Raw genomic sequence first — 16,455 nt, forward strand, 5'->3', positions numbered from 1 at the left:
GTGATGAATATTTTGAAAGTTACTTTAATTCCTTTCATCACACCCCCCCACAATTATTCATCACAAAAGGAAAGAGGAAATGTCAGTATTAAGTGTTCCCGTGTGACAGAAGCCTTATGTCTAATAAAGGATATTAGATATTTTATAGATCTAATTTAACTTTCACAACAATACTGGCTAGTGTATAGGTATTCCTTATCTTTATTTGCACACTGTTAGTTGTTCAGTCATGTCCGACTCCTTGTGACCCCATGGACTGTAGCCCACCAGGCTCCTTTGTCCATGGGATTCTCCAGGCAAGAATACTTAAGTGGGTTGCCATTCCCTTCTCCAATTTGCTCAAGACTACTGGAAATGAACATCCCAAGGGCACATAGCTAATGACTGTCAGAGCTGGGATTTGAATCTGCCTGTTTGATTTGAAAACCTGTGCTATATTCCTCCCAATATCTCAAAGCAATAAGTGCGCACTGGAAATCACACAACTCCAACAGAGATGCAAATTAGTTTAAAAATCTTCTTTTCTCAGCTGTACTTTAATTACTGTGCTATTATCAGACTTTTGTAATGGTGAGAGTTGATAGTGTGGGAGACCCCACAAAGGTAACTGTTTAGAAAGGAAATTGATGATATGTAGCAAAAGCTACACAAGTGTTTAAGTTACTCTTTTTCTTCTTCAGTTTCAAAATTTATTTAGTTCCAAAAAGGCAGAATTATTGAAACAAACTTTTCAGTGTGTAGAAATGGCCTCTTAAGAAAAAATTTCCTTGCTCTTGAAAATATTTTTGTTGGAACAAAATAAAAAGGTACCAGAGAAGCCTGTCCAAAGAAATGACTTGAGTCAGCAACTCTGTACAGACACAGTCTGAAAGATTTGTGAATCTGAGTAAACACTTCTGAAGGAAATCTAACATTTCAGAGTTCCAGCCCAGTTTGGTGGCATATTTTAAATAAACATTTACCAGGCAATACTCTTTCTGTGACTATAGTTTCTTAAAACATTGAAACAATGGACTAACTTTTGTACAGGGCACATAAACAGTCTTTCCAAGGAGTTATTTTGACTGGGAGTAGATATACTGTAATCTCATTATCTATTACCTCCTAAGACACAGCTTAAAAAATAATAGTATGTAATGAGATGTTTGGCTTCCCAGGTTGTCCACAGTGGTAAAGAACCTGCATATCAATGCAAGAGACATAAGAGACACTGGTTTGACCCCTGGATTAGGAAGATCCCATGGAGGAGGGCATGGCAATCCACTCCATCATTCTTGCCTGGAGAATCCCATGAACAGAGGAGCTTGGCAGGCTGTGTTTCATGGGGTCGCACAGAGTCAGGTACAACTGACTCAGGATTCTGGTATGGGAATATGTTTGCTGCTAAATGTTTTCCTTAGGGGGAATAAAGGGTTGTTATTCAGTTATGCAGTGGTGTCCTACTCTTTGCGACCCTATAGGCTGCAGCACGCCAGGCTTCCCTGTCCTTCACTATTTCCCAGAGTTTGCTCAGACTCGTGTCCGTTGAGTCAGTGATGCCATCCAACCATCTCATCTTCTGTTGCCCCCTTCTCCTCCTGTCTTCAGTTTTTCCCAGCATCAGGGTCTTTTCCAAAGAGTTGGCTTTTCACATCAGGTGGCCAAAGCATTGGAGCTTCAGAATCAGTCCTTCCAATGAATATACAGGGTTGATTTCTTTTAGAATTGACTGGCTTGATATCCTTGCTGTCCAAGGGACTCTCAAGAGTCTTCTCCAGCACCAAAGTTCCAGGGCATCCAAAATTCAGTGCTCAGCCTTTTTTATTGTTCAGGTCTTACATCTGTGCATGACTACTGGAAAAACCATATCTTTGATTATATGGACCTCTTTTGGCAAAGTGATGTCTCTGCTTTTTAATATGCTATCTAGGTTTGTCATAGTTTTTCTCCCAAGAAGCAAGTCTTTTATTTTTATGGCGGGGGCCACTGTCCGCAGTGATTTTGGAGCCCAAGAAAATAAAGTCTGTCACTGTTTCCTTGTGTCCTCATCTATTTGCCATGAAGTGATGGGACCAGATGCCATGATCTTCATTTTTTGAATGTTGAAATTTAAGCCAGCTCTTCTCTTTCACCTTCATCAAGAGGCTCTCTAATTCCTCTTTGATTTCTGCCATTAGGGTGGTGTCATTTGCATATATGAGGTTATTGATATTTCTTCCAGCAATCTTGATTCCAACTTGAGCTTCATCCAGCCCAGCATTTCATGTGATGTACTCTGCATATTAGTTAAGTAAGCAGGGTGACAATATATAGTCTTGATGTACTCCTTTCCCAAATTGGAACCAGTCCATTGTTCCATGTCTGGTTTTAACTGTTGCTTCTTGACCTGCATACAGTTTTCTCAAGAGGTAGTTAAGGTGGTCTGGTATTCCCATCTCTTGAAGAATTTTCCAGTTTGTTGTGATCCACACAGTCAAAGGCTTTAGTGTAGTCAATGAAGCAGAAATAGATTTTTTTCTGAAATTCCCTTGTTTTTTCTATGATCCAATTGATGTTGGCAATTTGATCTCTGGTTCCTCTGCCTTTTCTAAATCCAACTTGTACGTCTGGAAGTTCTTAGTTCACATACTGTTGAAGCCTAGTTTGAAGGGTTTTGAGCATTACCTTGCTAGAATGTGAAATGAGTGCAACTGTGCAGTTGTTTGAACATTCTTTGGCATTACCCTTCTTTGGGATTGGAATGAAAAATTGAACTTCACCATTCCTGTGGCCACTGCTGAGTTTTCCAAATTTACTGGCATATTGAATGCAATACCTTCACAGCATCATCTTTTAGGATTTCAAATAGCTCAGCTGGAATTCCATCACCTCCACTAGCTTTATTTGTAGTGATGCTTCCTAAGGCCTACTTGACTTCGCATTCCAGGATGTCTGGCTCTAGGTGAGTGATCACACCATCGTGGTTATCTGGATCATGAAGATCTTTTTTGTATAGTTCTTCTGTGTATTCTTGCCATTTCTTCTTAATATCTTCTGCTTCTGTTAGGTCCACACCATTTCTGTCCTTTATTGTGCCCATCTTTGCATGAAATGCTCCCTTGGTATCTCTAATATTCTTGAAGAGATCTCTAGTCTTTCCCATTGTACTATTTCCCCCTATGTCTTTGACTGTTCAGTTAAAAAGGCTTTCTTATCTCTCTTGCTATTCTGTGGAACTCTGCATTCAGGTGGGTATATCTTTCCTTTCCTTCCTTGCCTTTCTCTTCTTTTCTCAGCTATTTGTAAGGCCTCCTCAGGCAACCACTTTGCCTTTCTGCATTTCTTTTTGATTACCACCTCCTCTACAATATTACGAACCTCTGTCCATAGTTCTTCAGGCACTCTGTCTATGATATCTGATTCCTTAAATCTATTTGTCATTTCCACCATATAATCTTAAGGAATATGATTGAGGTCATAGCTGAATGGCCTATTGTTTTTCCCTCAGTTTGGTTCAGTTCAGTCGCTCAGTCATGTCCGACTCTTTGCGAACCCCATGAATTGCAGCACGCCAGGCATCCCTGTCCATCCCCAATTCCCGGAGTTTACTCAAACTCATGTCCATCACATCAGTGATGCCATCCAGCCATCTGATCCTCTCTCATCCCCTTCTTCTCCTGCCCCCAATCCCTCCCAGCATCAGGGTCTTTTCCAATGAGTCAACTCTTCTCATCAGGTGGCCAAAGTATTGGAATTTCAGCTTCAGCATCAGTCCTTCCAATGAACACCCAAGACCTATCTCCTTTAGGATGGACTGGTTGAATCTCCTTGCAGTCCAAGGGACTCTCAAGAGTCTTCTCCACAACCACAGTTCAAAAGCATCAATTCTTTGGCACTCAGCTTTCTTCACAGTCCAGCTTTCACATCCATACATGACTACTGGAAAAATAATAGCCTTGACCAGACGGACCTTTGTTGGCAAAGTAATGTCTCTGCTTTTTAATATGCTATCTAGGTTGGTCATAACTTTCCTTCCAAGGAGTAAGCGTCTTTTAATTTCATGGCTGCAATCACCATCTGCAGCAATCTTGGAGCCCAGAAAAATAAAGTCAGCCACTGTTTCCCCATGTATCTACCATGAAGTGATGGGACCAGATGCCATGATCTTAGTTTTCTGAATGTTGAGCTTTAAGCCAACTTTTTCACTCTCCTCTTTCACTTTCATCAAGAGACTTTTTCATTCCTCTTCACTTTCTGCCATAAGGGTGGTGTCGTCTGCATATCTGAGGTTATTGGTATTTCTCCTGGCAATCTTGATTCCAGCTTGTGCTTCTTCCAGCCCAGTGTTTCTCATGATGTACTCTGCATATAAGTTAAATAAGCAGAGTGACAATATACAGCCTTGACGTACTCCTTTTCCTATTTGGAACCAGTTGTTCCATGTCCAATTCTAAGTGTTGCTTCCTGACCTGCATATAGGTTTCTCAAGAGGCAGGTCAGGTGGTCTTGTATTCCCATCACTTTCAGAATTTTCCACAGTTTATTGTGATCCACACAGTCAAAGGCTTTGGTATAGTCAATAAAGATTTCAGTCTGAATTTTGTCATTAGGTGTTCATGATCTGAGTCACAGTCAGCTCCCAGTCTTGTTTTTGCCGACAGTATAGAACTTCACCATCTTTAGCTACAAAGAATATCATCAATCTGATTTGGTGTGAGAATATGTTTGCTTCTAAATATTTTCTTATAGGGAGCAATAGAGGGAGACTACAATGATAAAGTTGAGGTAGAGAAGGCACATTTATGAAAAGTCAATTCTAACACAGATTTGTCACATAACTGGTGAAAAATATACATGTGGTATATGTTTATACTCTGTAGCAATTCAGAGACTCTATAAATATGTGGATATTTATATATACACTCATACATATACACGATATCCATTTATTCTCATGTACATACAATATTGTTTGAGATTTTATTTGGCTTGTTTTCATAAAATAATAGTCCACAAAAAGTACAGAAGATGAGCTATATTCGTCATAGTTATTTGAAGAGTGTTTTAACCCCTACAGTCATTGGACATTTACAATTCAATGTATCTTAATTGAATGTTTTCTTCTATACAAGCACAATAAAGAAAGATTATATTTATTCCAGTAATTGAACTGTGTTGTCAAAAATAGCCATATTTACATCTGTATTCTCATCTTGCATTGTTTTGACTCTTGCAAAGGGCTTTATGTACTGGTTTAATTGAATTATAATCTTGTATTTTGGCCCAATTGTACTCAAATTTTAATTCTACTTTAATAAGACCTACTTAATCTAAATCAGTGTCTAAAATGAAGTTTGCATATTACCTGAATTATCTTTTTCAGATATAGGGATTTTAGACAAATTAAATTTAGAAACTTTAAGACATCCATACTTATTTTTGTTTTCTACCTTCTGGAAAAGGAAAAGGAAAAGTATTTTCAGTATTTTTTACTGAATATCTGTTATGTGCTGTTCCAGGTAACTTGCATAAATATTATCACAGAGTCATTGTTCATATACCAGTAGATGGAGCTAATATCACTTGACCTCGTTTAGCCCGGGACAACTTGTCTAAGCTTACTCATTTCAATGAATCTTGGATTATAAAAACTAGACTGCCAAACAGTTATTAACTATTTTGTTAATTTAAAATAGCATATTTCAGAATCTTAGATTTTAGAACAGTGTCTAAATACCTATCTGTGGCTTGCATTTCTTTATCAACTGCATCATATATTTATTCAGCATAAGTTTATATTACTTGACACAAAGCAGAACTCAGTACCTCCTGAAGTAATTTTGCCTATGAACTACTTTCGCACTAAGAAGTTTTTTCCTAATATAGAGTAAGAATTTTTCCCTCTAAAATCCAACTTTTGGTTCTGAATTTATCCCTGGAGGTCATGTAGAAGCTGATGTAACAAAGTACCAAAAACTGGATGGCTTACAACAATAGAAATTTATTCTATTTCTGGAGCCTAGAAGTCCAAAATCAAGGAATTGGCAGGGCCATTCTCTCACTGAAATTTCTGGGAAAGAATCTGTTCCATGCTCTTTTCATACCTTCTGGTGTTGCCAGCAGTCTCTAACTTGAAATTATCAAGGGGTCATTTTAAGCACATCCATTTTATTGTTTTTGATTCTTGTTTCTAAAAACATGTACAGAGAGGGGGTCAGGCAGCTGGAAGGAGTCAGCTGGTTCCTGAAAAGCACTTAGTGTCAGCCTGTAAAATTAATTAGTATCAGAATGTAAGATGCCTCCTCTCCCAATCCTGGGGTGTCTGTGTGTGTATGTATTAACATGTATATGTGTGTGTGTGTGTGTGTGTTGTGTTTTGCTCACAAAACTGATTCTGCAACTTTGTTCATAGTGACCATGCATGACACCTGGTGTTTCTTGACCTCTGTTTTGTCAGTCAAGGCTCCTGTTGGCATGCACTTTGGTTAGGTTTCCTATTGCTACATATCTTAGTTAGAGGATGAAGACATGAGGCCCAGGTCCTGTGGGAATAATCTCTGGGCTTCCTGAGCCCTGGGGGAGCCCTGCCTCGCATTCACTGGTCCCCCCTATGCAGGTAGCATCTTTACATGTTGTACCCTCCAGTGGACAAAATTGAGTTTCCCAACATACCAGCCTGTGGTTGAAGGGAAACCTCAAGCTGCCACGCAGGGCATCTGCGCCATGTGGAAGCCCTCTTTGCCCCCATCCAGTTTAGGGGACAGAGGAAGAGTGACATGGGAGGAAGCCAGGTGCGCCAGGGCCTTTTCGAGCGTTACCTGATCCTGGCCCAGATGGTTCTCCTGCACGAGGGAGATGCCTTTACAGTGTCAGATATCTAATTTGAATGTTGCTGGATTATGTGTCTTTCAGTTGACAACAGCAGTGACCAGTGCCTTTTTATTAGCAAAAGTGATCCTCTCAAAGGTACGCCTTTCCACTCTTTCTGTGCCGTGACTGTCGTACTGATGCCTTGTTCTCTAGGATGAGCTCATGGTAACTGTGTTTGTCTCTCCTGGTCGCGTCTGTTCTTCCAGCTTTTCTCACAAGGGGCTTTTGGCTATGTGCTGCCCATCATTTCCTTCATCCTTGCCTGGATCGAGACATGGTTCCTGGACTTCAAAGTGTTACCTCAAGAGGCAGAAGAAGAAAACAGTAAGTTCTCTCCGAGTTTACCTCCTGAGACCAGCCAGGTTGGGGGGAGGGGCTGCAGAGTTCTGGCTTTGCTTTTTTTAGTTTTTTAATTTTTATTTTATATTGGAGTATAGTTAATTTACACTGTTTATTAGTTTCACATATATAACAGAGTGATTTAATTGTTCATATACATATATTTATTCCTTTCCAAATTTTTTTCCCATACAGGATATTACAGAGTATTGAATAGAGTTCCCTATGCTATTCAGTAGGTCCTTGTTGATGATTTATCTTTTATATATTAGTGGTGTATATATGTAATCCCAACCTCCTAATTCATCCCTTCCTCTCCCACCTTTCCCCTTTGGTAACCCCTTTGATGGGTTGCTGATGGAGATGGAAAGGAGAGGGGGAAGTTAGCCAGCCAGAGAAATGTTCACTCGTCTCAGGCTTTCCATCCTCCTCTGAGTAGAGGGTGAGAGCTGGCAATATGTGGTCATGAATCCTGTTAAAGTGGTTATCATCTCTTTGTGTGGCTTTGAGCATCACGGCATGTTCACTGGGAGATCCAAGTGATTGAACTTTAGACTGAATTATTGGGCTGGAATTCTTCCCTGTATGATGGCCTTAGTGGCAGCACCCACATTCCACCTGTCCCCTTAGACACATATAATCAAAGTTCAAAGCAGAGACTCAAGACAGTTGTAAGACTTGCTGTTTTTATGTTCTTTCAGTCATCTGGCTGGATTTGCCCCACCTAATAGGCAAAAAAAAAAAATTTCTTATGTCTTACAGAAAGTTAAACATGATTATAACCTCAAGATATAATAGAAGGAAAAATAAACTTGCAAGTGGTTTTATTTTTCACAAGATCATGTACAAAGATGAAATCAGTGAGAAAAGAATTATCATTCAAGAATAGATTTTAAAACACATTAACCAGACTAAGATCCATCTTCTATCCTGTGCCCTCTGTTCTTTTATGAAACTGTATTGTGGAAAAGGGACAAGTAAAGCTAAATGAAGCCGCTTGTTAAAAAGTTGTAAATAGAGGAATTCCCTGGTAGTTCAGTGGTTAGGACTCTGGGCTTCCACTGCAGGGGGTGTGGGTTCAAACCCTGGTTAGGGAACTAAGATCCCTCGTGCTGCCAGGCCTGGCCAAAAGTAGAAAAACAAAAATTGTTTAAGTTGTATATAAACAGCAAACTGAACTTTAGTGAAAGTATGTCAGCTGTTCGTGTGACTGAGGCTTGTGTGCCTGTGTGATTAAACTAAAGTCACTAATAAAAGAAAGACACATGATTAGTGAAAACATTGAAAATAGCGTTTATTTTCACTGTAAGCAGTATTTCATGCACACCTGGCACCTGCTGCCTGGCCTGGTGCTTCCTCCAGCTTTACCTCGGTATAACCCAGCTTCAGCCAGAAGAACGCGTTGTCCACAGCCTCTCTGTTAGCGCTCTTTTGCTTTTATGCTGGCGTTTCTCTAACCAGACGTAGACTAGAGGCCATTTGTACAAGCTCATGAGTTCTTTTTGTTGGTTTGTTTGGCTTTGTGCTTTGCTTTTGATGTTGTTGGTTTCTGTAGGGAAGTAGGTATTTCCAGATGGGAAGATTCTATTAACAGTTAGTTTTTGGTTGAAAGATTTTTCAAAGTACCCTTTCCTACTAAGAGTTTTTAAAATGTAATAATAATACTGTTTTATTTTGGTTAACCTGGCCACAAATCTACCAGGACAGTGGCATCTTTCTCAGCATCTGAATTTCTTCTCTTCTAGGACTCTTGATAGTTCAGGATGCCTCGGAGAGGGCGGCGCTGATACCTGGGGGTCTTTCTGATGATCAGTTTTATTCTCCTCCTGAATCTGAAGCAGAAAATTTGATTTATCATTTATGTTTTTGTCTTATCATTCAGAAGCTTTCCCCCCTCACCTCACCCCCTGTACTTCTCAATATGCTTAGCAAACATTTAACATACCAGACATTTAGGATGTGAATATGAATAAGACATGGTCTTGATGTGCAACCCATGATGAGATGCAGAGTTGCAAAAATAAACATGGTAGAAGGCCTTACACACTGGTATGTGGGCAGGGGAGAGTCTTGATGCTCTCTTATCTGTCACCCCCTGATTGACCTTCCTCCAGAATCCCCCATGTCTGAGAGCACCACCCACCCCCTTGCCCATGTCAGAAACCAGAGCCTCACAGGGGACTCCGCCCCTTTCCTGTGGCTCCCGGCCCATCGTTCACCATGCCATTTTGATCTTTGTTGCTACCTTCTTGATTTCATTTAAATTGTCATCACTTCTGTTTCTGGAACAGCCTCCTCCTCAGTTGCCTTCTCCCAACCAGCCACCATAATACCATGTTAGATAGAATGACTGCCTTGTTCTAAGGGTTCCTCATAACCTCTCTAAGGAGGTCAAAGTCTCATTATCCCTGTTTTAGAGATCAGCAAGTTGAAGCGCAGAGAGGTGAGATAGTTCATCCAGTATTACACAAAGAGTAAGAAGGTGAAGCTTGGACTTGAACCCCAGCTCCAGGGCTAGCATCTATGATCACAGCTAATATATGCAAATTTTATATATTTTTCATTATTAGCAAAATTGACCATGTTATTATTCCCTTGCCTAAAAGCCTTCAGTGACACAAAGGATTAAGAAAGTGATTGGATCCTAAGCCTGGCAGAAAGCACCTGTATGTCCATCTTACCCATGGTCCAAACTCTCCTCTCATCATGCTCCTGTGTGCTATTCTTAGATTTCTGAAAATGCACCAGAGCCCCCAAGCCATTGTGCATCTTGCTTGTTCTGTCCTTGACATACCTCTGTGGTCCTAGTGTCCCCTCAGATGTTGAGAAGCCTTCTTCCTGACCCCACCCCCACCATGCCCCCGACTCCCCTCAGTCGTCGGTAGGGCATCTTTTGCCTCATGTTCTGTGAGATCCCTTCCACAGCGCTGTCATCCTGTGCTGACTGCACTGACTTTGGCAGTGACTCGGCCTGTTCCTATTACTGGGATGTAAACTTGAGTTAGAGACTACATTATTTTATTCTCACATTACACATAGTAAATATTTTAAACACACACACACACAATAGAGTAAAACAAGCTCCAGGCAGAAAGAGCCATGTGAAGATCAAAGACATCATATTGTGACATAGGGAGTCAGGGGAACTTGAAGTAACTTGATATTCTGGAGTATTGGTGTTGAATTTAAAAGCAATATAAAAGAAAATCATAGGGCTTCCCTTGTGGTCCAGTGATTAAGAATCTGCCTTGCAATGCAAGGGACACCGGTTTGGTCCCTGGTCCAGGAAGATCCAACATGCCACAGAGCAACTAAGCCCATGTGCCACAACTACTGAGCCTGAGCTCTAAAGCCCGGGAGCTGCAACTACTGAAGCCCGAGCACCTAGGGCCTGTAGTCTGCAGCAGGAGAAGCCACCGCAATGAGAAGCCTGCATACCGCAACAAATGGTAAAGCCTGCAGGGAGCAACAAGACCCAGCCCAGATGAAAAATAAAATAAATAAGTAAATCTTAAACAACAACAACAACAAAATCATAGAGTCAGATGAAATAAAGATGTGATTGAGCAGAAATGCTATTTCTCAGTCAACTGACCCTAGGATGAATAGTAAACTTTTCATTACCTCGTTATAAGGATGATTTCCTTGAGATTTTTGTATGTCAGATAAATCATTTTTTTCCTTTTTTTTGAAGTTTACATTATAGTTCATGATGTTGTGTACCTTTTTACTGAGACTAATAGAATTTCTCAGCACCTATGTGTACTTTTTCTTTTAATCAGAAGTTCAGAACAGCAGGATAATAATGTGAGGAATACCGCCTCAGGCATTTTTCATCAAGCAAGCCATGGGCTTCCTCCTCTGACTTTTACCACCCCCTAGTGGCAGTTGAAAGCATTACCACGTCACAGAATTATGAGCTAAACAAAAACAGCACTGTAAGCATTCCGCTGGGTGGCTGCATTGTTTAAGCAAAGACCAGTTTAGTAGTGGGCAGAGGCGTGTTCGAGGTGACTTACTTTACTGTATATTTTCATTATCTGTGTTCAGTTTAGGAAAGAATTAAGATTAAAAATTATTCTTGGAATTAATGTGCCCAGAAAAGATTTTACTCTAAAGCTTTCTTGTTAGGTCAGTGGACAAATATTAAATGGTTTCAGCAGCAGAAGTTATAAGCTTTTTATCCTAGTACCCTGCTGACTGGCCCCTAGTCATTAAGAGGACAGCTGGGGCCTGTCTTGCCTCTTGTCTGTCTTTCTCTAGTACCAAGTTGAGTGCCTGGTACATAGGTACATAGTAAACTTAGAACTTTTGAAGGAATGAATTTTGAAGGAAGAAAGAAATTGGGTCACCAAAAATTTAAATGTTAGCATTTTTCCTTGTGAAAGAGTGGCTTGAATTTGAAGAGTCACAGAGCCTTGGAAAATTAGCAGATTTTAGTGGATGTATTTTAAAGCATATAAGGTGTCTTGTTTGCAGATTTCCTTGCTGCTTTAGCCGTATCCTGTTCGCCTGTGTATTAAGTTGAAAGAATGAGGAAGCCCAGTTCTCAGATGGTTGGGTTAAAGTTCTTATGTGCTCAGATAATTTAAATGAACCACTTGTGATGTTGGATAAAAGGTAATTTGTCATGTCCTGAATCACTGAACGGTTGACTTAAAGAGTAACTCAAGTCGCATCCTGTCATCTGTGCTAAACAAGTCTAGATGAAGGCACTGAAAATTTAATTTGACACCATCCATGCTGGTGTGGGCTGTCTGTGAAGTTATGTCCCCTGTGGTGTGGCTGCAGATGTGTCTTCTCAGTTGTTATTGTTAGTTCTTAAATTTTTAAGCCTGAGTTCTTAGGAGTTACCCTTGTGTCCACAGAGCATAGTGCTAACCAGTGATTGGACAGGTTTTGTGATCAGGCACCTTGGTTAAGACTTGCATCCTCGGCCAGATGGCCATTTGTATGTATTGGATAGCACATTTGAATTTCAGGTCTTTTCGAGTCTTCTTCCGCTTGTGCTTTTTGCTGAATATTTTTGCATCTCCTCTGCACATGTTTACAGCCTCACAGTCGCCTGGTCTAGCATAGGTTCTCTTGGGTTTCCGCTGAGTTTGCACACAGCTTCAGGCAAGTATATGCTCGCTGCAGCCTTGACCATCACCTCAAACCAGCAGAGACTCTGGGCCTTTGCTCACACACCACTGTTGCACCATTGCATTACTCCTCACCTCAGATGAAAGGAGCTCCTTCAACTGTGTAAATCTGCTGCCAGTCCTCACAGCCTGCCATACTTGGAAGAACCTTCATACCATGAAGCTGAGTGATGGGAGGTGGGGGAACAATATTGTTCTCTCAGTTCTGCAGTTTTTCAATCACTTCTCACAAAGTTTCAGGCCTTATTAGGTTGCCTCCCTAGCACTGAATCTGCTGTTTGGTTCATTAGTTTTTATACTCACTTTTCAGAGAAGACTGGTTGAACTCGTTCTTTGACAATAGTTGGAACACCTTAGTAGCTTTCACGTTGAGATTAGGGAAAGCATATGTATTATTGTGGTTTAAAAATTTGACTTTATTTAGGACTTCCCAGTAGTTCTAAAGCATGCCAGTTTATTGTGGCTTGAATGCCGTTACCCTCACAGGTGGAAAGTGAGCCCGGAAACAGGAAGACTCCATGTGACCGCCTTCCTTAGACTCCTTGCCAAGTGAGATGGCAGTTAAACCACCCTGGAGTCTCTAAGATTTACAGCAGTGCAATATGCTGGGAAGTGAAGCCTTCCTGCCACTGCATCTTTATGTATTTGTTTTGCCACAACAAACCTAATCTGAACGACATGATATTTGTGAGGTTTAGGTGTGGGACACAGACATTTCCTTAAGCTTCTTCGGGGTTCATTCTTCTGTGCCAGATTTGTTCTTGGCTATAATCCAGGCAGACGTTCTCCATAAAGTGCCCTTTTTTAAAAAAAAATAAAATTATTGGGTTATAGTTGATTTACAATGTGGTGTTAGTTTCAATTGTATAGCAAAGTGCATCAGTTATACATAATATCCACTCTTTTTAAGACTCTTTTCCCTTATAGGTCATTAGAGAGTATCGAGTAGAGTTCTGTGTGCACACAGTAGTTATCTATTTTGTATATAGATTGTGTCTGTGTCAGCCCCACTCTCCCCATTTATCCTGCCCCCCAGTTTCCCTCCTGGGGAAAGTGTCCTTTTTGAACTGTGTTATCTGATAGGAGCAAAGTAACAGTGAGGCAGGCTGCTCTTGTGGGTGAGTAGGTAACATCCTAACCTGTCCCCTCGGTCTCCTCACCACCGTCTTTAGTTCCCATGCCTGAGTATGAGAGGAATGTGTAATTGCTATAAAAATGTGAAAAGAAGAAAAGTAGAAGCTAACTCTCCTTCAGACTATTCAAGCAACATTAATATTGACAGTTTGTTTCTTTCTACTTTTGTGTTTGTAATTTACATAATGTGTGTTGGCCATACTGTCTATATTATTTATACCCTTTTTAAAAAGTTATAAAGTCGCTTTAAGTTTATGGTAGAAATTTTGGAATATCCAGAAATGTACATAAGTCACCTGGTCTTTTTTTTTTTCCCCTAGTCTTACTGATTCATGCTAGTATATAAAGTTTATAAGTTTTTATCAAATATGATCTTATACTGTATTTCTTGTTATATATTTGCTTTTACTTTTATTGCATATATATTTCCCATGTTGTTATGTACTATAGAATTATATTTCCATGAAATGAAATATACTTCATGGAAATATAATAATTAATAATTTTCTGCACTCAGACATTAGATTTTCCTTCTCATTTTTAGAAGGAAAATCTCATAATGGAAAAAAGTGTTATTTCTTCAAGGATATATCCTAAGGATATCATCCCAGAGTAATGACTGGGTCCAACTGAAGAATAGTAGAAGGTAGGGGCTTCCCTGGTGTGGTCCAGTGGTTAAGATTCCATGCTTAAGATTCCATATGATTCTACATAAGATTCTACATAAGATTCCAATGGAGAGGGCATGGATTCGGTCCCTGGTCAGGGAACTAAGATCCCACATCCTGCATGTTGTGACCAAAAAATGAATAAAAATAAGAATTGAAAAATAAAGTATGTTCTTAAAAGAAACAATAATAGAAGGGTCATGCAGCATTGACTCAGAAAGGTTGTACCTGTGGTCGCTGAAGCAGCTCACAGCGGTGACACAGCTGCCCCCACACTTTAGGCTCCCCCGCTGTCACTCGCTGAATACAGCCATTTTTCAAATACGTATATTAAATTATTTATACCAAAGAGATTTTCACTTGAAAACCAGGGAAGCTTTTCAGCAAAGAAGCAGACGTGGAGGAGCAGTGGGTAATAGTTCTTGGTCTATATGAATATTTTTAGAAGAACATACATGAAATCCATTGGACAGATTAGTGTGAATGATATTTAAAGGTTTTCCCTCTACAAGATATAATGTAAAACTATTTTACAGTTTCATTAACTTAAATCTCTTGTGGATTAAACACATGTAGCCCTCATTTAAAATTTTATGCACGTATATCATAATGTTAAAGAAATTATTTGTTACTGTAATTGAATGTGGTACTTTTTCTCCTTCCCCTTCTCTACCACCTAGGATCTCAAAATGAAGCTGAAGAAAAGCAGGACAGTGAAAACCACTTTTAGAGCTATGAGTAAGACTTTTGTTAAAGTAAGTCTTTGAAAATGAAACTGTAATAGTGAAGTAGTTAAATATGGAGGCTTCCTTCAAGTAGATTCAAAGTTAAATTCAGAAAATATGAGAGTGATTATAGTTATATTTCTCCTAATTATGTGAATTTGTCAGGAACATTTTATTATATAAAATCTCTTAACATTTTCTAGGTATAAATTGGCGGAGGATGAAAACTACCTCAGAGACCCACATTTCTGGATAAGGATGGCTTAGTTTATTTTGTTTATTGTAGCCAGAATGTCTCCATGTCAGACCAGATTTAATTACAAACCCTGACTTCTGATGGGGCGAGGGCAGCAGTCCCGGGAGGTGGCACTGTCCTTGTCTCCACTTACACCCTACACGGAGGCAGAGAGACTGAGGGTGGGTGACTGGTCCAGGGTCCCACAGCTGGCAGGGGCAGAGCCGGGACTCAGGCGCCCCATCTGTACCGGCATCCACTCTGGTGCACACCGGATGGTCGTCTCTCGAGTGTGTTGGAGCTTCTGAGATGACAGGCGTGGTCCAGTCACAGCAGTCGGGCTCCATGTGCCTCCGGTTTGGGGCACGTTGTTCAGTCCCTTCAAATCATCAAAGGAAACATTTTAACTTCACAAATATGAGCAAATAAACAGTCAGTTATAAAAGCTGTATTTCTGCTTAATTATTTAACCACAGAAGGGAAAGAATAGATCTTAAAACTTCATCTGATAAGAAAAAAATAATCTATAACTATGTATAGTGAAGGATGTTAACTTATGTAGACTTACTGTGGTGACCATTTCAAAGTATATACAAATATAGAGTCATTATGTGATATAACTTAAACTAATAAAATGTTATTTATCAATTATATCTCAATTAAAAATAATGAAATAAAATTTTAAAGCAGGAAAATGCAGTGCACTGATTCTTAGAAGGTGGGCAGTTGGCATGGGGTCAGATAGAGTCAGAGGCTGCCAGAGTCCTGGTATTGAAGGCCCTGCATCAGTGATGTCCACTGTGCTTCGGGCCCTTTTCCTACACCAGTGTTCAGACATAAAACAAAATCATGGGCCTGTGAATAGTAGATCCTTTTCTAAAAGGCTTTAAGTTCTCGTGTTGCCCTGCCCAGGTTTTTCAAGTGTAGCATTTTGCCTTTTCACGCTGCATCTCAAACATTCTTGTGTTCTCTCTTCTTCTAAGTGTGAAAAACCTTCATTGAAAGTCACCAGAAAGAAAAAGGAACTGGAGATGGGGGTCTCCCTATTGAAGGTTGAAATGGTGACATCCACTGCTGACATTATTGAATGGCTAATAAAGAATTTATTTATTGTAATACCTCACAGACATGGTACCATACCCACATCCATTTATGTCACCTGCCTGTGGCTGGTAAGATAATGTCGTGGTCCACCCTGTGTTCAGTGAGACTGGATCTGATCTGTCAGTGAATAGTTGCAGACAGTCTTGTGCTGTGTTCCTGATCAAAAAGGCTTCTTAATATATTGGAATAACACTTTTTTAGTATGCAAAATACTTTATTTTGATTTGCAGAATGGAATTTTTTTGTCTCATGTTTCGAATTTCTTTTGTATTTCTTTT

At 39.9% G+C, this 16,455-nt stretch overlaps 1 protein-coding gene and 1 long non-coding RNA gene across 2 annotated transcripts; both read left to right on the plus strand.

Moving 5' to 3' along the window:
• Positions 1–6,710: 6,710 nt before the first annotated feature.
• Positions 6,711–9,130, plus strand: LOC133073022 (STARD3 N-terminal-like protein). The gene is made up of 3 exons (XM_061166531.1): positions 6,711–6,924; positions 7,035–7,152; positions 8,913–9,130. Exons 1-3 carry the CDS (start codon positions 6,814–6,816, stop codon positions 9,128–9,130), a joined length of 447 nt encoding a protein of 148 aa, XP_061022514.1. The 5' UTR covers positions 6,711–6,813.
• Positions 9,131–14,451: 5,321 nt separating this feature from the next.
• LOC133072247 (uncharacterized) lies at positions 14,452–16,455 on the plus strand. The gene is made up of 3 exons (XR_009696678.1): positions 14,452–14,525; positions 14,794–14,868; positions 16,057–16,455. It is a non-coding gene; the product is annotated as an uncharacterized LOC133072247 (long non-coding RNA).

The sequence above is a fragment of the Dama dama genome, chromosome 18 (assembly GCF_033118175.1).
Source record: "Dama dama isolate Ldn47 chromosome 18, ASM3311817v1, whole genome shotgun sequence".
In the NCBI taxonomy this organism is placed as follows: Eukaryota; Metazoa; Chordata; class Mammalia; order Artiodactyla; family Cervidae; genus Dama; species Dama dama.

Coding starts and splice junctions, on each gene's coding strand:
- LOC133073022 (XM_061166531.1), top strand. CDS start 6,814: ATGCCTTTACAGTGTCAGATATCTAATTTGAATGTTGCTGGATTATGT. Junction 6,925..7,034: donor CAAAAGTGATCCTCTCAAAG/GTACGCCTTTCC, acceptor CTGTTCTTCCAG/CTTTTCTCACAAGGGGCTTT. Junction 7,153..8,912: donor AGAGGCAGAAGAAGAAAACA/GTAAGTTCTCTC, acceptor CTTCTCTTCTAG/GACTCTTGATAGTTCAGGAT.